At 43.8% G+C, this 24100-nt stretch overlaps 1 protein-coding gene across 2 annotated transcripts in view; it reads left to right on the top strand.

Moving 5' to 3' along the window:
• AFF1 (AF4/FMR2 family member 1) overlaps window positions 1-23106 on the top strand; it is a 75118-nt gene extending 52012 nt beyond the window's left edge. Inside the window, exons 8-21 of one of the 2 annotated variants that reach the window (XM_027721068.2) lie at window positions 3817-3871; window positions 4003-4040; window positions 5498-5654; window positions 6910-7788; window positions 10174-10271; window positions 12104-12347; window positions 13360-13451; window positions 14144-14207; window positions 15049-15185; window positions 15935-16006; window positions 16580-16673; window positions 16776-16819; window positions 17619-17863; window positions 20350-23106. In XM_027721068.2, the coding sequence (XP_027576869.2) occupies window positions 3817-3871; window positions 4003-4040; window positions 5498-5654; window positions 6910-7788; window positions 10174-10271; window positions 12104-12347; window positions 13360-13451; window positions 14144-14207; window positions 15049-15185; window positions 15935-16006; window positions 16580-16673; window positions 16776-16819; window positions 17619-17863; window positions 20350-20471 (2341 nt within the window). In that variant the 3' untranslated portion in view covers window positions 20472-23106. Of the gene's footprint in view, window positions 1-3816; window positions 3872-4002; window positions 4047-5497; window positions 5655-6909; window positions 7789-10173; window positions 10272-12103; window positions 12348-13359; window positions 13452-14143; window positions 14208-15048; window positions 15186-15934; window positions 16007-16579; window positions 16674-16775; window positions 16820-17618; window positions 17864-20349 lie in introns of both variants that reach the window. The other variant, XM_039391048.1, reaches the window with a different exon arrangement.
• The last annotated feature ends 994 nt before the right edge of the window (window positions 23107-24100 follow it).

Raw genomic sequence — 24100 nt, 5'->3', positions numbered from 1 at the left:
ATTTATAATCTAATAACATAGTTAGTTGCAGAGTGGGGTGAAGATGAAATTTCTGTAGTGTATTTTATTATGTGTGTGTGTGTATGTGTATATATATATGTATATAAAAAATTAAGTGAAGTCACTATGAAAGTTTTACAAAGTAGGCAGGCATCAACTAATAAATTATTGCTTCAATAGAAAATTTTAAGTTGTTGGATAAAATAACTTGGTACTGTCCTTGTAGGTGAAAGTGGTTATTCGTTAATTACAGAAGTTGCTTGAAAGCAGTTTTGTGTGGCCCGACATTAGTCTTTTAGGATTAACCTGGCCAGATGGCAGCATTGATGTGTTCTGAGCCCTGAGTGACAAATGGAAATCTTTCAGTGTCTGGAAGGCTCAGGGATCTATTGCTGAACCATTAAATGCCTGTCAGTTCATGTGATACATAAAGATCTCATGTTACTCCATAGTATGTTGTTCCATAGAAGGCTGCAAACTACAGACTACAAAGCTTATTCCACTTGTTTTCCTTTTCTTATTGTGAATCATTTAATTAAAAACAAAACAAAACCGGGCTAGTCACAAGTAAGAGAGAAAAGCATGCCTCCATCTTGGTTGAGATTGTAGAGTTTTGCATTCATGCTCTGTAAGATCTGTTAAATGTCCCTTTTCCTACTGTTCCAGCATGATGCAGAGGAGCTCCTGCTCACTGGGAGTATGCGATAGTGTCTTGTTAAGCAGTCAGCTACTCTCTTAATCCATTCCTTATTTTGCTCCTCTTTCTTTCAGCCTAACTTGCTCTTCCTGAATGACTTCTGGAAATTTTCTTTGCACAATTGAAACTAGTAGTTTCAACTTCTCCAGGCTCTGTCCTCCTTCTCAGCTACCCTATGACCCTCATCATTATTTCAACTCTTGAGCTGCTTGTAAAAATCTCTTTAGTGCTTTAGTCAGTTTTCCAGGCAGCAGAGAGAGAATAAACTTTTCCTATAGACAAGAATTGGAAAAGACTGCTTTCTTAGCCCAAGGGGCCAGAGTTGTAACTTTGGCATGGTATGTAGCTCTCTCCTTAGCCAAGATCCCCTCTCTGCTCAGAGTCCTTGCCAGGCACTTCAGAGCCAGCGCTCATCTGCCAGGGATGTGCATACCCACAGCTGACAAAGGCAGTGGAAGCAGGAGGAACAGAGTGGCTTGGGTTTATGTCCAAAATGAAGTCAAGTGAGATCTGCCCAAGGACGACTTCTGCATCTTTCCCTTGAACCTATGCATCCCTTCTTTTCTGTGTTTGTTTTCTTTGGCACAACAGGGCTGGGCTTTCTTCACTGTTCAAAGCGCACGTGACTGTCTGGAAATTCAGCTGCCTGGAGTAGCTTGTGTTGCAAAGTGTAGCTGGCTGAAAACAAACAGCATTTGTGCTGGTTAATTAGAAGTTGAAATCCCAAGGCATCTGTCCACCCAAATTAAGCATTCAGCTTTTCAGAGCGTGCGAGGGTTTCCCAGATGGCTTTTATTCTTGGATGCAGCCCCGAAGTTCGCACCTGGCTGCACTGGAATGAAAACAGCCCTTCTTTTAAAAGGGGAGATGCCAGCTCATTCTTGATGATACATCTTTAACCTGGCTAGCAGAGGGGGGCCAGCCTGTGCTTTCAGTGGGGTTGTTTGGCAAATGATATTCATTTTTGTGCTGCTTCTTTCTCTAAAAGAGCTCTTTTTAAATAGCTTTACAGGGAGATTAATGGTGTATATATAAGCTGCAAATGAACAGGTCCTGCAAATGAAAACTTGGCATCTATTAATTTGTGAGCTAATTAAAGCATCATTAAGGCAGATTTTATTTTTTTTTAACTAGGCTGGTAACAATTTGTTGAAAACTTGTTTTGGGGAAAGTGACTTTGTCTATTCTTGAAAAAGTATGACTTTTGAAGTTTTATTGTTCTTCCTTGATCCTAAATTAAATAGTTGCAGTGTTCTTTTATGCTGATGCATTTTATTTACCAGCAACTCCTGTGGAAAGGGCATTTTATTACAGTTAAATCAGATTTAAAAGAAGACCTAGGTAGCTTCTTTGCACATCCCTGTTCATGGCAGGGGGTTGGAACTAGCTGATCTTTAAGGTCCCTTCCAACCCAAACAATTCTATGATTCTATGGTTATCCTTTTACCTCTAAAGGAAATAAATCTGTAGTCCACGATGTCTTAAAGCAGAACAAAACAAAACAAACCCAACCAAAACCACTTTCAGAACATTTTAGCAACCCCTAAGGAGTTGTAAAAGAAAATAAAAAGAATTCATTGAGATGCCAGTAGACATTTGGCCAAACTGCCCAGAAGTGTGGAGAGTGTCTGTATTGTTACTGTTCTTTTTTTCCTTTTTGTGCCTCATCTGTCTGGCAGTGAGCTTCGGCTCTAGCCCTCTCTAGTGCAGGATTTCTGTAGGCTGCGAGCTCTTTGCCTTCTGTAGGAAATTCAGGGGTCTTGTTTTCCAAGGTGGTGTTTCATAGCACTTTCCTTCAGTGTTTACTCTAAAAGAAGAGACAAGAGGTGATTTCTACTGAGAAGGTGTGCGAGGAAATGAAGCAATAGAGCATAATCACAGGGGAATGAGTCAAAATGCCTGAACAAAGCAAGCACCAACTTTCTCCACCTTTTTTCAGTGCGATGTAGTTCACTGGGCATCATTTATATTTGTTTTCTTGCTGTAAAACATATTGTCATGAGGAGTTGGAGGCTTGTTTTTCTTATTTAGCCATAAGGGCTCTCTGTGAGAAACTTCTTAGTTTGAAATGAGGTTGAAATACACAGAATTTTGACCTGACTGATTAAAATCCCTGCCTCAGTTCCCAAGCTTTTTATCCAATTTTTAGAAGGGCACTTGAGTAATTCTCTGGGTTGAGAAGTTTCAAGATTTGAATAACTATACTTTTGAACAGCAAGACTTTTGCCTATTTTCCAGCATCCTTTTGGGATGCTTGCATTATTGCCAAAGAGGGGAATAACAATATGGGAGAACTTTGGGTCCCTTCCTGAAAATCCTTCCCTTTCAGCCTTATAAGGACTTTAGTAATATATTGAAATTGCAACAGTAGTTACCACCTACAGGCAGAGAACTAAGTGATATTTCTGGAAGCATTTGCAGGCAGCCTACTCCCTTTGCCAGCAGTAGTAAAACAGAGCTCATACCTCCCCAGTTGTAAACTGCTTTGGGTATCCAAACTGCTCAACGGTACAGTTACTGCTAGGATGTGCAGGAGCATAAAGTTCATTGTGCAGAGAAGAAATAGGAGGTGGGCTTGACCTTGGCATTTACTCACATATATGTGATAGGAGACTTCAGCAGCAAAATGAGAACCCCTGTGACAGGAGAAATATTCGCAACCCCTGAGTGCAGAGAGCGTGAACATGCGCAGCTTCTGGTGCAAAGACGATGCTTTCGGTCCCTTGGGGAGCCAGTGTGGGCTGAGAGCGTGAGAATCTCTTCCTGGACAAGGTTCAGACTTCTTCCACCCTGTGCTAGTCTGCTAGATAGCCTTCTCTGAAGAGGATTCCCCTCACAAAACTTGGTCTTTGTTTTCTGTAGATGGCAGCCATTGCTATGGGCCTCCATTGCAAAATATCCCAAGGTCAGTTGAAAAACAGAGTAAAAAAGAAAAAAAAAAGGCATTTTAACCATTCATTCAGGTGTTGACAGGTTTTAGTAGTTCAAGCATGCCACATGTTCAAAAATTATGTGAGAGGTTGATTTGTTTTGGCAAACACAAACCAAGTATTTTTCAGTGTCTTCTGCTTGAAAATGTGTCTGCCTTGGCTGATATTTACCTTCTGGTTTTCTTTCAGAATGCTCCAGGACGACCTGCAGCTCAGTGATAGTGAAGAGAGTGGTGACGACCAAGTTGGTTTTAGATGTTTTATACACTAGGCACACAGACTTCCCTTTAAATCATCACCACTTGTTGCATTGTTCTGAGTTCCCTGAGCTAACCTTTCCTCCCCCTCTCCTCTTTGTTTTTGTGAACAAAACAGGTTGTTGAAAAGTCACCATCTTCACTTACTCCTCCAAGGTACAGGTTTGTTCCCAAACTACTAGCTAGACCAAATAAGGAGAAAAACAAAACTACTTTCTATATATGGGGTAGATGGGTAAGGGTTCCTGCTTTCTCTGGTAGCTATAGGCTTTGGTTTCTGGCTGCTGTTGAAAGTCAGCTTTAAGTGTGTGGGGTTTTCTGGAAAGCTCCAATTAGAAGTGAATAATTTAATTTCGTACTGGATTTTGCCTATGAATCAGAACTGTATTTCCTCTACTGCTCCCTTCTTTTTTCCTCTTCCCCTCCACCTGTGTGTATGCAGATCACACTGGGGGTAACAGGATTTTCTATTGTAGTAGCGATGGGTGAGGTGCAAGTCCAGTTGTAGTTCATAAAGAAGCACAAACAGCCAAGTGGGTTAGAAAAACTCACTGAAACTGTTTCAGCTCCTCCTGATAAGGCAGCAGATTGTAACCAGTTCCCGCCATGTGTTGTTGGTCAGAAGCAATATTCAAGGTAGACTGAAAACTGCCAGCATTAGAGGAAGAAAGGTGGAGGAGCCCAGAATTTTTCCTGTAGGAGAGCCCTGACATACATTTTTGGCTTGATATCTATATTCTTCAAGCACATGATAATGACCTACAAAGTCAGACTTGCAGAAGAGCACACTGATTTTTGGCACAATCTGTGTGTCTGCAAACTGTTAAAATAGGAGTGTTCTCACGATACCAGTCTTGGATCAGCAAGGAGCATGCCTCCAAATCATACAAGTGTGTTGATATTGATGTGGGAAACCATTTGCAAAGTAAAAAAAAAAATAAATTAAAAAATCAATATTTTAATTTTGTAAGCCCATTGCAAAAAAAAAAAAAAAAAAAAAAAAAAAAAAAAAAAAAAAAAAAAAAAAAAAAGCTGTGCATAAAAGTGGCAGCTTTCCCTCAGTTCCATCCACTCCCATTGTCAGTGTGGAGGAAAACACTTGTTTAGAGGAGGGCGTTGCAAGAAATGCTGCAGCTTGGTGTGACTGTTAATGAAGTGGTTACAGCAGCTTGACCAAGTAAAACAAATGTAGAAGTGAAAACTTCAGGGGGATGAATAGAAAAACCAGAAACCATCCTGGAGCATATGTTTCTGTCTTGTTCACCTTCTTTGGAAATTTTTCATTTTGTTGGGACTTTCAGAAAAAGCACTGGTCACTTTTGGTGGGTTTTTAAAATTCGCTTTGCTAAATGAAGCTTTGCACTGTAGCAGTGGCATCCTGTTTACATGTTTGGCTGGGCTGGAGTTGAAGGTTTTATTATTTCCAGTGATTTTTTTATTCCAGTTCTTTATTTTTTGAGTGTGACAGTACATTCCTCTGGCCTTCTCCCCTCTTGTCTCAGTGCCAAAACACAGGGTTTCAGTTTTATTTTTGAATACTGACATGTCAATATAGTAAGTAAGTAACCTTCACCCGTGCTGCTTTCTAATTTTATCTCATGGTGGCCTTGCAGTTCCTTACAGTCTCAGCCCAAGAGTGTGGCATCAGCACATTCCAGCAGCTCAGAGTCAGGGAGCACCAGTGACTCAGAGAGCTCCTCAGACTCGGAGACAGAGAGCCACTCCAGTGACAGTGAAGTGAATGACCCTCCAAGAGCACCAGCACCTGAGGTGAATGCAAATAGAACCTAGAGACTGCTTAACACAGCCTCCTGCCTCTCTGCTGTCTCAGTGCAGTCAGGACAGAAACACTGTCATTGTTTGGGTGCCCCCTTGACGTTTTTGCTGCATCACCATACTTTTCTTGCCCTTTGCTTCCCTTCTAGAGTTTTTCGATTAAATAACCCTTAGAAACAACGTAATTAGACTTTCAGATGCCTAACCTTGAAGTATTCTCCCCTCTCCTTTGGCATCATTGTCTAGCACTCACTGGCGAGACACAAGCGAGTTGCAGATGAGAAGCATGGCTGGCCTGGGGTGTCTGCAGCATTTCTGGGTGCCAAGGCATTGGGTTGTTTCTGCAGCTCCTGTGCCTGAGTGACAGATTCAACTTCTCCCAGGTCACAGCTGAAGGGATCAGACCTGCAGGAAGGGCTGGAATGTGCTTAGTCTTGCTTCTGTTGAATTTGGCTTGGATAGTGCTGCACTGGCGTTTCTGAGGCTTTTACTGGGGAAAGCGGACCAACAGAAATTGGTATCTTAAAGTTTCACAGTTGAGACCATGCATTTTTTTAGAAATGTGCTGCAGAAGTGCTTATGTCTCCTGCTTTCAGACGGTTCCTCCAGCTTGCAAAACATTCTTAGGCCAGTGTGAAGTGCATGGTTATATCTGCAGAGCACAACTGATGTAAAACGATATACTGGCAATTCTGAAGTACTCTTAACAAGGCCCAGAAAACTTGTAATTTATTTCTCCTCCCCTGCCCCAGTTCTAGCTTTCTTTTCTTTTACCTTAGAAGTGCATGAACAAGGAGAATTTTATGTGCTGAAAATAAACTTTGAGAAGGCCTATCTTTCCATCTCACCCCAATACTCTTTACCCTCTGGTTCAGTTACAGACTTTGCCCACTGCAATATGAGTGTCTTTGGAAGGAAACAGATATTATACTTCTCCTCTTTTACCAAATTCTGCCTGGTTTTCCTAAAAATACTAAGTTTTAAGACCCTTTAAGACTTCACTCCAGTGAAGTCCTAGCTATTTGCCATTGACTATTTTATGCTTTATTTATTCAGCAAGCTGTCCGTCCATGATGCTCTAGATCAAGTCAGTGTATGTGACCAATTTGTTTATAGTCAGTTCTTGTGCAAAATTACACACTTTAAGGCCTACAGGCAGTAGTCTCTGGGCTCTGGTAAGCTGTGCTAGGATGGAAACAGCTCATAAGGGCATCAGTCTTGAATCCTTCCTTTCTCTTTTTGTCTGCAGCCTGAGCCACCAACTTCTAATAAGTGGCAGCTCGACAACTGGCTGACCAAGGTGAACCCACCAGCAGTGCCAACAGAGAGTCTCAGTGAAATTGCCTGTGGGGATGGACATGAGGAGGGCAAGAAGCAGGAGCAGGGCTTCAGCAGCAATTCCTCCCATAGGCATGCTGAGCCAAGGGAGCCTCATCACAAGACCCAAGTGACCAGGGCTCCTCGGGACACTCATCTTCCAACAAAACGCAACTGCCAGAAGCCCCCTGTTCCCACCGAGGAGCCCTTGCCCAGACAGACTGTAGGTATCAAAAGGCCCAGCAAGCCCTTGGTGCATGAGGGGTCCAAGAGAGGCCTGAAGGTGGAGAGTGACCCTGGTCCTTTGGAGGTCAGAGACCAGTCTTCCAAGGACAAGCTGAAAGTCAAAAAAATAGTCAAGCCAAAATCCACTGACAGAAAAGACCTGAAGTCAGCACCTCAAGAGCCCTTTGAGAAGAGAAAGCACAAGGGCTCCTACCAGGCCAACACCAAATCCTTCTTGGACCCCAAGCTCATGGAAGATGCCCAGACATGCAATGCTCTCATTCCCCTTCCTCAAGGCCAGGGCACAACCCCAATCAGGACCAGCAGCCACAGGCCTCAGGATTTGCACAAGGAGAAACTGCCTTTGCCTCTTGGGGAGAAGTTGCTCTCACCAGTGAGGGACCCCCCAACCCTTCACCGCCTTGTGGTGAAAATAGATCTCCGTCACCTGGCAAAAGTCCCTCAGCCCCCCAGGAAAGACCGACACCAGAAGAGAACAGAGACCAAGGACCTCCCTGGTTCAAGAAAGCAGGACTTGAAGAGGAAAGCCACAGACACTCCTGAGGAGTCCCTTCAAAAGAGGAAGGTGAGAGGTGGAGAGCAAAGTGGGTTTGTACCAGGACCAATGTGGTGTTTCAAAAACCCCTGTGGAGTTTCCACTTCATACCTGTGATGATGGTTATAATGAGCCATTATGCTCCTCCTATAAAGCTGTTAACACACTTCTAAGGAGAATGTGGATCAAAACTGTCTGCAATTGCTTGTTGGTTTCAAATCCCCTCCTGAGTGAATGAAAAACCCTGTCAGCTGTCTAACATGCTTTGGTATTTTAAAGTATTTTTTGCTGTGTTTTTTTTTTTAAATCCTAGTTTTCTCAGACAACAAAACCTCAGCCTTCCTTCATTGGAGAAGCTTTCAGCAGCAGGCTATGTCAGCATATGGCTGACCAGCCCCCTGGCAGTGTTGATGGGTTTCTCTGGCTTTCAACCCAAGCAAGAGCTTTGCAGGGCAGTGGTGCCCCCTCCCCATGCCACTCCATTAAAAGCAGTGCAGTTCCTGAAGCACATCCCGGTCTGTGCAGTCACCTGCACTATGCATTTAGTCTGCTTTGGGAGAGCACCCGGCCTGCAGTTTGTGGAGTGCCAAGAGAGAGAACTGACCCAGGACACTCTGGTCTGTGGTTTTCAGTTTTGCCCATGGGTGCACCTTCTGCTGCCTTGAGCCATGCAACCTCAGTCTGAGTAGTGTAGTCTTTTCCTGTGTGAAGTCATTTATTTCCATGAAGCAGTTGTGATTGCTTGCAGGAGGGATGAATTCTGCAGGTGGGAACTATGTTATTGCCAGAGGTGATGGCAATGGCCCTGTGCCTTTTGCTTTTCTGGAAATGCAGACTTTTAACTGGACCAGGCTTGCTCATGGTAACATCTGTCACAAAACCCTGCTTTGGATCTCAGCACTTGGATAAATAGGTAGAAAACTTGTTTGGTTTTCCCTGGAGCTGCTGTAATGCTTGTGGTGATGATGATGCTTTAGAGATGTAAGGGGCTTTCCAGAAACCCTTTTGCAGAGTCCCTCAGCAATAACAGTCATTTTCCCTTGAATTACAGCCCTGTATTTAACTGAACTGGTTGTTGCTCACAAGTGCTTTTGGAAAGCTGACTCCCAAGGGGAACTATGAATGTACCTCCAGCCAGCTGCTTTAGCTGCACAAAGAGTTGGCTGCAGGCCCTTTGGTGAATGGGTATTCTCTGTGGATATTTCAGTGCCTGTCTACCTTTTTGCTCCCCAGAGAGCAGGTGGCTCAGCATGGGTGGGTGAATAACCATGGTTCCTGTGTGGGTTTCGTTTAGTTTTGTCATTTTCTGAATTTCCTGTGGTTGTGGGGGAGAATTGAGAAGAACAGGGAAATGGTGAAGAAATTTGAGAGACTCCAGCAGTTCCCTCTCTTGCAGAGCAGAGGGAGAAAGGAAAACAGCCAGTCAGTTTGTCACTTCTTCTGTTGTCTGAAAAACCCAGGAGAGAAGCTATTTGATGTTAGGCCTGTCTTCCCTTGCAATCTCAGTGCCCAACTTCAGGAAAATGCACTTCAGAGTCTCACTGTCCGTCCCGTCAGTGGGCATCAGGTATCATCGGAGGCTCAGGCTTCATGGCAGCCAGCTGGGCCAGGTACAGCTGTCTTTCATGGTAGTGTGGAGACCAACCTGAAAAATAATTTAAGGACATGATCTCAGTGCTGGAGGCTTGTCCTGAGCACACTGCCAGAGGTAGACTCTGTGTCACAGCACAACCCATTGAGTGACATAAGCCTGGATGTGTCCCAAACATGGGTATGGGTACAGGACAGGGAGAAGACCTCACTGAGAGCAGCCTGGCAAAGAAGGGGCTTGGGGGGTTTTGGTGGATGAGAAGCTGGACATGACCCAGCAGTGTGCGCTTGCAGCCCAAAAAGCCAACCCTATCCTGGGCTGCATCAAAAGGTGTGTGGTCAGCAGGTTGAGAGAGCTGATTCTGCTCCTCTACTCCACTCTGGTGAAACCCCCCCTTGAGTACTGCATCCAGTTCCGGGGTCTCCAGATTGTAACTGACTGTTTAAAAATTTCACCTATATCAGATTCTTATTAATAAAAACCAACCTCCCCTGCACATTTGGGGGATCTAACTCACGTGCAAGTGCCTTACCTTTGATTACTTTTGATTTTTTTGATTAGCAGCAACAGGTTTAGCAGTTCCATCCCTGCCACTACAAAACAATCAATCCATACAAGCAAAAGTAGATAAAATGCCATTTTAGGTTACTGTCAGTGAGCCTGAAATCTATATCTGCTGCACTGTGGGTTTCTACTTTGTCGGTTCCGATATCTTGTTTTTTCTTTTTTTTTTAAGCAAAATCAATCAAACTTAGCTGTATTGGTCTGTACTTTATGTGAACTTTGAAAACTTGAGTGATTTTTTTTTTTCCCCTTCCTGTTAGAGGGAAGAGAAGGAGGAGACTGATAGAAAGAAAAAGAAATCAGAAAAAGAAACAAAATCATTGCAGTCTTCAACTAACAAAGACTCCAGTAAACTGAAGTGAGTATATGGTGGTGGGATGGCAAAAGAGGCATAAAGCTAAGTCTTTCTTTATAAGGTTAAAGCAAGGAACTGTATCTCTTGTCCTTCCGCTCATGATTTTGCTTCTAACATAATGTGTCTTCTGAAACTCAATCTGCTGTAGATTTGTCTTTACATCGTGGAAGCAACCACTAAAGAAAACACGGAACATTTCACTTCTCCGCTAAAATCATCTTGTTGCATTTGTCTTTTTATTCTTTGTGACCCGACAGAAACATAACCAGCGTGCCTTTTGAGTCCTGACTGTCTGGAATTCCAGGTGGCCTTTGTGGCCAGGAATTTCTCATTTATCCCAGCACAGCATTTGCAGTGTTCTGGTAGATCTGCCAAAGCTTACCCTGTAATTTGCATACCAGGGCACTGCCAGAATTTTGGCTAGGTCTTAGCTAGAGTGAATGCTTCCGAGAGCAGGTCTCCAACTGGGCAGTGTTCCCAAGAGGGAAGATTCATGCATCAGTCATGGGCTGCTGCCTTCAATTCCTGCTTGCTTGTGGCTTGAATTTGAGGTGTGGGTTTGGATTGGTATGTAGTGCTGAGGTTTGTGTCCTGACAACAGGAGTAAACAGCTTTTCTGCACAGAAAACACTGACGTATCTGAAAGCACTGAAGCATTGGGATGAACATTTAGTTGGGTGAAGGGTTATTTGAACTGTGGTATTAATTGAAGAGCTTTAATTCTGGGGTTTATTGCTCCTCTTTTTCGGTGAAAATGAGCACCTGTTAGAGTTATGTTCTGGCTTTTGGAGTGGGAAGAATAGGATGCATTTTGGGGGAGACAGTGCACTGGATCACGTCAGGGGATGGTTCTGTGCTCTGTGCAGCATCAGCTGTGGCAAGGTAGAGAAGCTGGGGAGCATGTGTGCAGTAAGTAGCGACCCATGGGAAAAGTGAGTGCTGAAAGAGGGGAGAAGACTGTCCCATGCACAACAGAATCAGGCAAGATGTGCAACATCACACCTGAGCCCTCTCACTGGGTTTAACTTAATTTCCTCCTCTTCTGATGTTGCAGTCAATGAGCTGGGATTCACTGCTCAGTGTTTTCTTGGAAACTTTGAGAAGCTGAATAAAAATGATGTATAACTGAGCAGTGGTGAAACAAGGTTTGGAGCTATTTGGTGCTGCTTAGAGCTGCCCTGGTCGTCCTAACTTCAGATGATAAGAAATCTAATATGCCTCTGTATTATTAAATGTGATAATCTCTGCCATTTAAAAGCAGAGCATTTTAAGTCTCCATTAGTTGAATCCTCTAAACTTTGTAGGTGTTGTCTAGTCGAACTGGCAAGTCTTAGAGGAAGAACTCAGTTTAATTCTGTCAAAGCACATAGAGAATGAAGTGTCAGGGTGAGTATCTCTGACCACAGAAGATACTGTCTACCAAAAGGGGGAGAGGAGGAGTGCTGCAGCTCATTTGCCTTGTTGGGTGATTTGTCCCAGGGATTTGAGTTGCCGTAATTACCCCCTCATTCAGTGAAAATGAATGAGGGCTGTTTTGGAAGGATACCTTTTTTTGCAACATCCTGGTATTCTAGTTGCATTTGTTCTGAGGACAAGTTCTGGGGCTTATTTTGAAAAGCAACTTATTTGTATGTTGATGGTAGGTGAAGCTTTGGTATCTAATACACAATGAAGTCCCTGAAGTTTCATTTTATGTTTGTTGGATTCTTTTTATTAACAAAACATCTCACACGTCCAGAGGAATTTAAACAGAATCGGTACATGATGTAAATAAGTTTTTAAAAAATCTCTACGTGTATGTACATCATATTCATGAATTTGCTTCCCATCTGCAGAGCATCCAAAGCTTCATTTGAAACCCAGAAGAAAGATGTGTTGCTCCCAGCACTGCCACCCACATCTACTGCACATCCTGCACCAAAGTCAACCAAGACGGCCCAAAAGAAACACAAAACCGACACTGATGATCTGCCTGCCACGGATAACCCTGCCAGGAACAAGAGCAACCACAAGGATCCTCTGTCTGCCAAGCACAGGAAAGTGGAGGGAAACCATACAGAACTGTCAAAGGGCATCAAAGTAGGTGTCCAGGGTAACCGGTGGGACCTTTCCTGCAAGCCGTGGGTGCTGTGTGATTCTCTTTAGAAACATACTCTAAGGATATGAAAAAGAAAGGAAGATAAACCAGCCACCAGAGAGAGCTCTTGGAAGCATATAATGGCTATCTGTGACCTTATGTTGGTAGCCCAAAAGCCTGCTTGGTAACTTCTTTGCGACTTTCCATCATCTGTTTTCATCTCACCAGTGAAACACAGTGAGAAGGAGTGACCACGTAAACACCAAAGGCATAATTCTTATGTTTATGCTAGTCAAGGTTTCTGATTGTAGGCAACTGCAAATACAATATTGCTGGAAAAATAATGTGTGTTTATAAAAAGAAAGAGAGCATTGCTTAAAAATAAGAAACAAGCAACCAGGGGTATTGACTGCAACTGAGGTATAATATTTTACAGCTTGTTTACAAAATTGTTCATGATCCTTACAGCTGGATCTTTGCATTTCTGGGTTATAAAATTCAATTACATGGCTATTGACTAGTGGCTTGGAGTGTGTGGTCTAGGATGATGTTGTGTGTCTGTGTTAAGCCAGACTGTGCATGCTGTATTAGCAGGCTTTTAACTGCTTTCTTTTTCCTGGCAATATAGTCATTAATGGAGAATCAGCAACTGTTGTGTGGTTTAGTTGGAAATAAGTGTGAACAGATCTTACCCATTCCTGCCTTGGCTAGTGGCCCTGAAAAAAACAGCCTTATTGCTCTCCTAGCCCCTGTGCAAGGAAACCTGCTACTGAATTTTTCCATGCTTTGGAAAAGTCTGAATGGTGTTAAGTATTATGAGCAGTCAGGTCAGAAACCAAGCTTCCATTTCCATTATTTGAGGGGTTGCTGGGGAAGAAGGTGAGAGAGGGAGATCCTGGACAATAGTCTATGCCTGGGACAAATAAACATTTTCTCTTGAAATTTAGGAAAGCCAGGCATTGGAATTGGTTTAAGCATAACTTTTTAACCAGGTTTCTCTCTTTGCTTTTTCAGGGATCTGCAAGGGATGACACAAAGCCTTTCCCAGTGCCTTTTTTGCCAAATGGTACCTCCAAGCCAAGAAGACCTCAACTCAAGTTTGAAAAGTAAGTTTTTGTTTTACACCCCTCATCTGTATTTCTCAAGACGTGAGACAAGGCAGGCCCTGCAGACACCCTTCTACTTTTTCATGAGCTCTTCTTTTGGGCGTAGAGAGAGAGAGGTGTGTGACACCTACCCTGTACTGGCTTCTGGTGACTTGGAGTTACCCCACCCACCACAAAGCAAAGGTTTACAGCAAAGCAAAGGTTTACAACAGTTCTTGGTTTGAGGGAAGCTACTCTGGAAATTAGGTATCATCTCTCTTGTAAGTAGATAATTTGAATGCAAGGTCTTTTGGTCTCAGATGAGTATGTGGTGCTACCAAGTTTACTGTATGTTTCAATCAAAATGTATTTATGGGACTGTACTTGAGGAATGATGGATGATGTAACTACTATCTTTCCATAGGAATGAGAAAATAAATTTGCTCCCATAGCCTAACCTCTGGTGGTTTTTTATTTCTAAATATGAATTATCATTATTATTTCAACGTGCATTTTTAAAGAAATAAATTAATTTTCTCTGTGCAGACAGCATTCATTTAGTAACTATCATAATTGGAATGTGTATTTGATCAGACTGTAACAGGCTTAATAAAACAGAGTGTTTGGACCATAGCATTCTCTAGATATGAAAGTAAAGCTGATAATTATCCTACCCTTCTTCTATTTGTTTCTCCTCTCTGTCCCCAATTCAGACAGCAGTCAAAGGAATACTACTTCGAACAGGCCCAGAGGCTGAAGCACAAAGCTGATGCAATGGTAAGTCTTGGCCCTGTGCTAGAAACATTAACCAGCTCTTGCATCCAGACCCAGTACCTGTGTGCATGGGAATAACATTCACTGGCTAACATGACTTCCATACTCCACATTGAACTATGTTCAAGTCATATGTTGGGAGGCTGTTTTATTTGCCAGATGTTCAGACATTTCTCCTTGGTGTAAACCCCTCTAAAGAACAGGATTCAGAACCGACATTGTCTGAGGTTAGCAGGCCTGTTTTGTTTTTTTTTGCAGAGCGATAAAATAGTCCCTGGAAGACAGATGGAACATTTGGTTTTCAGATATTTTAAAAAGTTGGAAAAGTCAGGACCCTGACAGTTATTGTGTTCCTAGTGACCAAGACTTTGAAGTTTCCTTGGCAGATCTAACTGGTTTTCTCTGTTCTGTGCAGTGTAACAGTGTGCATGGTGAACGTATTGTTTTGCTCATTATGACTCCATGAGATAATGTCCATTTGCTACTTGCCATTTACCTGGGAAAATGAAGTGAGGGAATACTGCAGTGGGAAGGCCCCCTCTGCTTCTCAGAAGGCAAGCCTCCAAGACCAGACAGTAAGATCTGAAAAAAATGAAGATAATAAATTACTTGAGGAAACCACTGAGTAAGAGGAAGAGATACAAATAGCCAGAGCAGGCAAAGGTGATGACTGGGATCACATGAGGGATTCTGCTGAGGACTCTCTAATTGTTACCCAGAGGCCAGACTGGGATCTTTTTCTTTCTTCAAAAGCTACCTAACCAGGGAGAAAAGAAGAATTCAAGTACACTTGAGAGAAGTGGGTTTGGTCTTGGACTAAAAATGAGTATTTTCTTCCCAATAGACTGACAAGACTGGAAAGGCCTTTCAGTACCTAGAGGCTGCCCTTTTGTTCATCGAATATGGGATTGCCTTAGAATCAGATGCACTAGAACCAAAATCAGCCTACAGCATACTCAGCGACACCATAGTTCTCATCAAGTAAGTGCCTTTCAAAGCATGATTGGAGGGGAAGGATTTGGTTTGGTAACATGTTTGGAGAGGAAGGATTTGTTGCATTGCTTGTTTGCAACTGTGACACCTCTGGATTCCCACCATGGAGTGGAGTTGGGGTTGCTGTACGTGCCTGAGGTACAGACCATCCAGAGGCCCCAGAGGCAAATCCATTGAAATGTTCCAGCATTGCTTATCAGAAGGTAGCACCACATCGCCCTCAGCATTTGAGCCAGGCAGCTGAGGTGCACCAGAGGACACTGGTTATGACAATTGAGGAGGTGAAGTAGTTTTTACTCAGATCTGCAGTTGCTTGTGCATGTGAGCTCAGTAGTATTTCAGTTTAAAAAAGCAAAACAACAGTATGTCATGTGGAAGAATGGTTTGTGCCCCAAAGATCTTACAGCTTGATTGAAGGCAACTTTTCCTGGTTTCTCTGGGCCACAGGCCTGTAGGTGGCCCACACAGGGCATCTACTTGTTGCCCCTTAATTTGTGTAAGAGGAGAGTGAGTCACATAGGGGACCACATCTGTTCCTGCTGTATGGAAAACAAGGCATTTGGAGAGACAGTCCTCTGCTCACACAAAAGTTCTTGGTGCCAGGACTGAGAAGTCAGGGCAGGCTTCCAGGCTTTGGACTGGTTTTTGAGGTAGTGGCATGCACTGTTTTTTCATAAACAGTGGGACTTCAGAGCACACTGATGGCTGACAAGGTTCTGTTTATTTTGTCTCCTTAGATTCATTATGACATTGAAACCATTTGCAGACTCCTCAGTCTCTCCACATGGAAAAATCTTTGCTGTGTTACGGTGCGTAGCTGGTTTTTTTCTGTTCCTTTATGTTCTGTTTTGAGACTTGATAGAAAGACCCATTACTTTCAGTGATGAAGGAATGGCAGTTAGAGTTATGCAAGGTTAAAAACCACAATATAAAAAGTAGAATTAACTGAAACATCTCTAAAGTAAGCTGGAAGATCACAAGGGACCACGTGTAGAAGGCAGAGGCTTTAAAATTTGATCTGCTTGTAACTTGAGAGCGCATAAGGGCTTTCACCTAAGGTGAAAGAATGCAATTTGGCTGCCCATGTTTGAACCATGTAACTGAAGCTGTAGCTGGACATGGCTGAGACACTTCTGGGTGGGGGCTTACTCAACCTTTGGCACCTCTGAGAGGCTTGGGCACCTGTTTCTATAAAAGAACAGACAGGGCTCTTCCTCATTTCTTTCTTTCCCTTGTGATTTTTTTTTCACAAGTCTTTTTTTTAAGATGAGCAGAAGGAGGAGGAAATTTTGAGCTTTCTTGGCTTTTCAGTACAGCTAAGGTATGCCAGCCTCTGTCTCACAAGAGAGAGCAGTGACACTTGGGTGTGTTTCTGTTCACAGCATGCGCTGCCAGTCCATTCTGCACATGGCAATGTTTGGTTACAAAAAAGACACTGCAATGAGGTATTCTAGACTCCTGAACGACCACTTCAAGGTAGGGCACAGGTATTACTAAGCTACCAGATGGATGGCTGTGGTAGTTCCTGATGTCAGCTGAACAGCCCCAAACTAACAAGACTTTTATTCCTTGCTGCAGAGTAATTTCAGAGTAATACAAACACCTTCTCCGGGTTTTGCAAGGTAAGATTTAAAAACTTGTGTGGTGTCATGTGTCTGTGTTTTAATGATAATGAGTAAGAAAAAACTTTTCTGTGTCCTGTGGTAGTTGCATTTGGCAGAAAGCTACCAAGCTCCACATCTGTCCCCTCTATGCTCTGTGGCTGAGAGAGGGATGTTTGGACTTAAATAGTGGTGCTGATTCCAGTTACGTTTTTTGGCCACCTTGCGCAGTACAGTTCATAGGAAAGTAAATGTCCTCTTGAGAGCAGTGGTGGAAGCCCTGTCATACCAGTGACTAAAATTAGGTTGGTTGAAGTGGTGGGGTGATGTGATGAAGCCAGTCTGTGTCTGGAAGGCGAGAGGTTGACCACATTTAGCTTCCCTAGGCCTATAAATAAGTGTGTGTAGGCTGACCTGGCTGCTTTGAGTAGGTGTCAGAAAGCTCCAGCCTCCATGGAAGGGGAGCTTCAGCATGCCTGAAATGGAAAGCATTAGTTAAAAACGCTTGGATAATCTGGTGAAGACTTTCAAAAGCAGGTGTAGGTTTTGGAAGGTGGATGAGTGGCCCTTTCTAATGCCTGGTCCCACATTTTCTTTTGTTGCGAGGAGTCCTTGGAGTCACAAATCACTTCCAAAAACTTGGCCTTGCACTCGAAGGACAGTTACTTGTGCTGTAGCTGAACGCATCTCACTTTTCAACAGTCCACTCCATACTGCAGGCCTGGATGATACTGGATAGCTCCTGGCATAAGACAGCCTTGTGGAAAGACTTTTAGCTCTGAATTTGAATGTTCATGATGGTGTTTCTTTTCTGCTGCAGAAGCACAGGCTTGCCTTCTCCTCTTTCTCCAATACCCTCTCCTGCTGGTTCTGTGAGTTCTCAGCTGGGATCAAATGATAGCAACAGCACTGGCCACAACGGCATTGGCAACGGCGTTGGCTCTACAGTCACTGTCTCCTCTCATATCTCAAGTGTCACCTCTTCCTATGTCAACATCACTTCCTATATTCTCCATGCATATGAAATTTGGGAAAAGGCTGATACACTGGCCAGAAAGAATAAGGGTAAGTTTTTTTTCCCTCTGTCTTTTCTGTCTCATGTGTTGTGGTTATGTGTACTTGCTTAAATCCTATCACTCAGTGCAGCAAGCATTAAATATGTTGAGTTAGACAGCCACAGCATATTGGCAGGTTATTGGCAGAGATACTTGATGATGATATATTGGTGAGTGTTCCAATTAAAAGGTTGTTTTGGCATCCTCAAATGTCCAAGAGCTAAGGGATGAGGGTATCAAGTGCAGGAAACCAGCCAATTTGCTTCATGGTAACAGAAGAAACATAACAAAAAGTTGCCCTTCGGGCACTGAGCTTTTCTGAGTTGGTTCACTTTGTTTAAAAACATCTTTTTGGCCTATAGCCTTGTGTTTTAGTTTTTGTCAAACTTCCAGGTCGTTTTCTCTTGAAAATGGTTAAGCTGGCTTCTCTGCCTAGCAGAGAAGCTGAGCAGCACTTAAATTTGAGTCCTTGCTGGGCACGTGCCCAGTATTTGCCAGTAGCAATTCCTAGAATTGCTGCTACTTTTTTTATCTTATGGATTTTTTTTGTTAAAAATGTTGTATTGTCCTGTGGTGCAAGCCACAGGGTGGGTGCAATTCAGCCTGTAACCTGCCATCCCACATCCCACTGTGGCCTTTGCAGTGTCATTTTTCATAAAACACAAAGTTTTGTGAGCCACTGTGGGCGAAGAGATGCATTGCCATGACCTGTTGGGAGACTTGCAAAAGAAAATAAGCAGTGCCTAGCTGAATTGTTGTAAGGCTGTAAAAACCCTCTAAAACACTAATGAGGCAGTTGCTGAAATTCAAAAGGCACTGCAAGTCACCTTTAAATAAAGTAACCAGTTGTTGGCTGTCCTCTGAGCAAATCTATGCTCATAGCAGCAGTTCATGTGTAGTATGTTGGATTCTGTCATCAAAAGGCTGATAAAAGACTGTCACACAGAAGCAGCAGGGGATGCTGCTAGTAAGCCAGAGCAGTGAGTCACAGAGGAAAATGTGTGGGAGGGCAGCCTGAGCACAATGTTGCATTAATCAGGACTAAATTCAAAAGCTGCTCTGTGTGGCCAGTTCCAATGTAGGGGAATGATGACTGGAGTAGTGAATACTCTCAAGGGAGTGGATCTGTGCAGGAGACCAGTAAATACTCATGTGGGCTTGGTGGTTGTTGTCACTGTTCAGGAGGCATTTGAAAAGTGGAACTTGTTGATATTCAGTGTAGTGTAGAGACATGAAGAGGTACAGAGAGTGAGAACATAAAACAAAAAAAAAGGCCACATCCTTGCTTCTTTTGTGCAATTCATAGGGCATAAGAAGAGGAAGAAAGAGCAGTGACCTTCTGCTACCAAGATCCTTTAAACAGGGAAATCCTAAGTTAGTGAAAAACAGTTAGTTGTAACTGATGTCCGAGTCACTTGTGCAGAGCTGAAGTGCTTTCTGGTGGGTCCACAACCAGGACCCAGCTCCTTGCTGTAATTCAGAGCAGTGCTGTAACTGGTTGTTTAGTAAACAAATTTTTTTAAAACATGGATTTAGTAAACAGAAGCTTCTGTTCTCTGCTTCTGAATTGGCAAGTATTAAAATGAAAGTGTTGTGCACTCTGCTTCTGAAGAGTTGCTTGCACAGCCAAGCAGCCTCAATCTTTGTGTGTCAAAAAGCAGAGCTGGGAATGACTGGTTTCTGAAAAGGCAACACGATTGAGGCTGGAGAGACTGAGGGACTGGGGCAAGCCATGTCACTGGAAGGCTGGTCATACAGGAATGTCTTGGAAGGGTGACTGTAAAAGAATAGGTGTGAGAATTTTCCCTAACTTGTGGTCACCTGCACAGATGATCGCCAGCACAGAGCAGGGCTTGCAGCTGGCCAGCACCTCATGGCAGGCTCAGATGTGCTGCAAGAACCTCCTCCTGCCTGTGCTAGAGGAGGAGCATTATGCCTGAAGTCAGTGACGGGATAGGAGGACTGTGGGATCTGCCTGGCATGCTCAGCTATAAGCAGTCCAAATCAGATGTATAGCCTGGCAAGCTACACAAATTGTTAAATCTGTTCAGTGGAGAAATCATGGTGTCTCCAAAGTTTGAGGATGAATGCAGAAAAGGGACCAGTCTGATGGCAGCTGTGTGTGCTTCTGGGTGTCACTCAGAAAGACACTCAAATTTGGCCTGTTTAAAATTTGGGGAAAGCTCGAAGCAGGGACTGTGGTGTGAACACCCAAACTTTTGTCCACCTACCATGGAGTCTCGATGTCCTTTAAAGACAGCGCATGAGGAGGTGGGTCAGTGTGTGTATGTGCATGCAAGTGTGTTTTCCTCTTGTGTACCCTTGTTACGCTTCTCAACCCTCCAACAGTGCTGAGCTGTCTGCATTGACACTGTTTAACTGGACTGGCCAACTGACCATGTGCTGCTACTGTTGCTCCTCACTGCTCTCCTCGCCTGTCAGACGTGCCTGTTGTATGAAACCAACCAAATGTTTTCTTTCTTCCTTTTTTTCCAGAGTTTTTTGCTGAACTCAGCAGAGCGACCTGTGCTCTGGCACTGACCAGCAGCCTGACTGACCTGGTACACTACATCAGACAGGGATTACAGTGGCTGAGACTGGAAGCAAATATGCCTTAACTGGTTCTCCAGGTGGTTAAATACCTTGAAGTTTTTTGCACTTTTGAAGCCTCAGAAACAGCCTCAGTTTAATTTTTTTTTATTATTATTCAATATAAGCACCTGCAAGGGAAAATATTTTAAATAAAGTTGGAAGTTATCTGGTTACACTGGAAAACCTTTGAACTGTGTTATTTTAGGGTAGCACTTTGCTACCTTGAAAAAGAAGAGATGGAGGATGGCACCTTCCTTTAAAATGATGAAGTGCAATGAATTGTCTGAATGGCCCAATGTATTGATGGTCTTTAAACATTTCTATTACAAATAACCAGCAGGACAAGAGTTGCACATGATGCTGACAAGAAGGAAATCTGCCTCCAGAGGTGGTTATGCAACATCCCACAGCCTACAGCAGTTGTGTGCCCAGAAAACGTGCCAGAGAAGTTGTTTTTGCAAGCACGGATGCAATCTTTGGTGTCTTTGTTCCCCAGAGAGCAAGTAGCAACCTCATCAGCACCGGACAGCATTATGTTACAGTAAAAACAGCAGAAGGATCAGCTTTGCCTGCTTTCCAGCCTCACCCTCTTGCTTTTGTCAGCCAGCTGATGGAACTGGGAAACCCACTGCCTTCAGTGCTGCAAGTTTACTTTTTAAGTCATCGCTGCTTTGGTCCTCCTTGCCGTGTGCTCTCATGCACATCCATGCCCATGGCACTCGAACTGTGTTACTACAGGTCTTGCTCAGTTTCAGCCTTGTAAGCCAAACATAGCTGGGGTGGCAAAATGACATGGTGTGGTTGGAACAGCTCTACCTCTCTTCTGAGGAGTGTCACAATGAGGATTCATTGTTGGGTTGCTTTTTGTCATTTTGGGGGGTAGGGGTGCAAAGCTGCACTGGGTCAGTGTGATTGCTTGGACATTGTTCTGAGTCTGAGAGCTTCCATGGGGAGGAATCGCTTCTGATTAACGAGGGACTAAGAGGCTGAATGTGGAACATAAGACAAATTTTGCATGTGGATATTTACCTGCAACCATTGGGGGGCTCGATGAATATCTAAGAGCCGGATTTGGTACCAAAGCGAGTCTCCTTCATGTGGGAGAGAACTCACATGCTCTTTCTCAGCCACGCTGTACGATGGGCCCAGGGACTTAGAAACCTGTCAAAGGAACACGAAAGGGAATAATTACTGTTTGCAAGCATTTTTTCCTTGTCACGGTATCAGTGAAGACAACATCCATGGCATTTGCGTGTTTAGTCAGGTGACACCCTTCTCTATCCAAAGATTTCTTGTTTTGTGACAGCAGCATCCTGCCATCCTCATATATGAGTGTGCCTTAGCCCTCTGGTGCCCTTTCACATCCCTCACCCTATCTCTGACAGACCTGTGGGATTGGTGAAGAGAAAGATAGTATCTTAAAATAATTGTGTTTACAAGAAAAAATTCTCCCTTTTCCACATAATTTCACGATGGACAAACATTTCTGCACACGTGCAGCAGTATACCCTTTGTAAAATACCTGCTCATGTGTTTGAGGCTCATCAAAATGGGCAGTAAATAAATATCAGCAAAAGGTCTGCGTTTCCAAAAGTAGTTTCTGTAGAAATGGCCCGTGCCACAGTGAAGCCTGGAGTCATCCCAGCTCTGGGAGGGGGTGGCTGCAGCTCTGCCCTGGTCTCGAGCACAAGGGAGCTCTCTGGCAGTGCAGGACTGCTGGGATCATGGCTGGGTCTTCCCACACCCTGAAGGGACTGTCCTTTCATGTTCACTTTGTTAAAAGCCTTAGTACATTTCAGGGATGAGCTGTCCTAACAAATTGAAGGAAGGTCCGTGTCCCTCCTCCCCATTTTATCTATCGAACTTCGTTTGCACTCCTCCTCCCTGGAGCAGCAACTGCTTGGAGTGAGCCAGGGACAGAGAGAGGCTCAGCGTTAACCATTTTGTTCTCAGGAAGCATGGGGATGGGCAGACAGCCTGAAGGCTAATGTGCACTTTGGAGCTCGATCCTAGAATAGTGGATCGATGCTGCCTTCTGACTTTGTCTTTAGACAAAGCTATTTCTAGGATCACCAGCTGAGGAGGAGGAAAGAAGAAAGAAAACTTTATTGAACCTGAAAACCACTGTGGGAGCCTGCAAGAACTGTAGCAGAGTGTTAAGGGTAAGCATAAGGTGTAGCAGGGACACGGGTCTTCTGGTACTTTCATTTTGTGCGCACCCATGTCTCTCCCTGCTGTCAGGCCAAGTTCCCATTGGAGAGCCACTGGCTCACAACTTTCCCCCAGCCAGGAGAACCACCTGCCAGGACCCACTAGGCAGGCATGTGGCTGCCCCTGTCCTGTATCCAGCTCAGCGTGTGGTGCTCCAGGTCCTGTCCTCGCCTGTCCTGAGCTGCCCAGATAGGGATTATCTGTCGCCCTGCTCTTTGCAAAGCTCATGAGAGGGTGTCGGGCGAACAAAGCCAGTAAGAAGATGCCCAGAGAAGGTAGATGAATTCCTGATAATTGCTTCTTTCCAGCTGGGAAAAGACAGCATATGCTGTGCTGCTCTGCAGAAGCGGTCGTACAAGGACTACTCCCATTCCTAGGGCAAACTCCCCTGGGCTTTGCAGGAAATGAGGTCATGGGCAGTTCGTGTCACGGGTTTGTGGGGGGGCTACTCGGGGGTACCAAGCTCCATAGCAGGGAGCTATGTTTTGTTTCAGGACACAGAGAAGACTGTTTAAATAATAGGTAATTTTTAAAAAGCCATCATATTTCAACCTTGAGCCAGGTCAGAGGCCTGCAAAGGGTTAGGAAAGATAATCATCATTTTCATCTGGGCCTATTCAGGCCTTTACAGAAAACAAACAAAAGCCAAACAAGAATAAATAAAAACACAAACCAAAACATAAGAGTGGAGGAAATAGCATTTGCCATTAAGAAGCAAACCATTAATCCAAGGAAAACCAGAGGTGATGGTTGAGTTGCAGAAGGAAAGGAGGCAGCTATGGTGGCAAAGAAGCATCATTTCCATGCAATATTTATTTAAAAGAAATAATAATACATGTGTTGGAATTGTCAAATGTTCTATTTTTAAGATGCCATTTATTTAATAGTTGAAAACCCCACTTACATGGAGATAGAGATCTCTTGAAAGTCAAAGTCTGACTGCAATGTCCTTGTTTTTGGTTTTGTCCTCTCCCCTCCCTCTTGGTTCCCATGATAAATCTGTACATCTTATTTTGGGGATGTGTGTCCCACTTGTATATAACCTTTTTCTGCCCTGTGTGTGATGGAGTTTCCAAGATGGTTGATGGTTGATTCATTCATATGGGGAAATAAACAATAAATGAATGTTTGTTATGAGGTGTTGCAAGACTCCTTGTGTTCTTCTTAGCTTCTTGTAGAGAAATTTGTCTCTGAATGGCCTTAGTGTTTCCCTTCTGAATGAGGTTTAGGTATGAATCTCTGTTTCCAGTGCTGTCCTGTTTATTGCCCCTTGCCCTTTCCTTAATGACCAAAAATGGGTGCTCAGAGTAGCAGGAGGGTCACAGCTCAGGACATCTGCCTCCTATCCTCCCAAAACTGATTCAGGGATGACTTTTCTGGGATGAGCTGCTGACAGCCAGCAGAGCGTGGCTCTGAGCACTCCCTGGCAGGAAGATCCCATAAG

The sequence above is a fragment of the Pipra filicauda genome, unplaced genomic scaffold, assembly GCF_003945595.2.
Source record: "Pipra filicauda isolate LSUMZ 115617 unplaced genomic scaffold, ASM394559v2 scaffold8_size5757611_pilon, whole genome shotgun sequence".
Classification (NCBI taxonomy): Eukaryota; Metazoa; Chordata; class Aves; order Passeriformes; family Pipridae; genus Pipra; species Pipra filicauda.
This window is presented reverse-complemented; position numbering and strand designations above follow the sequence as displayed.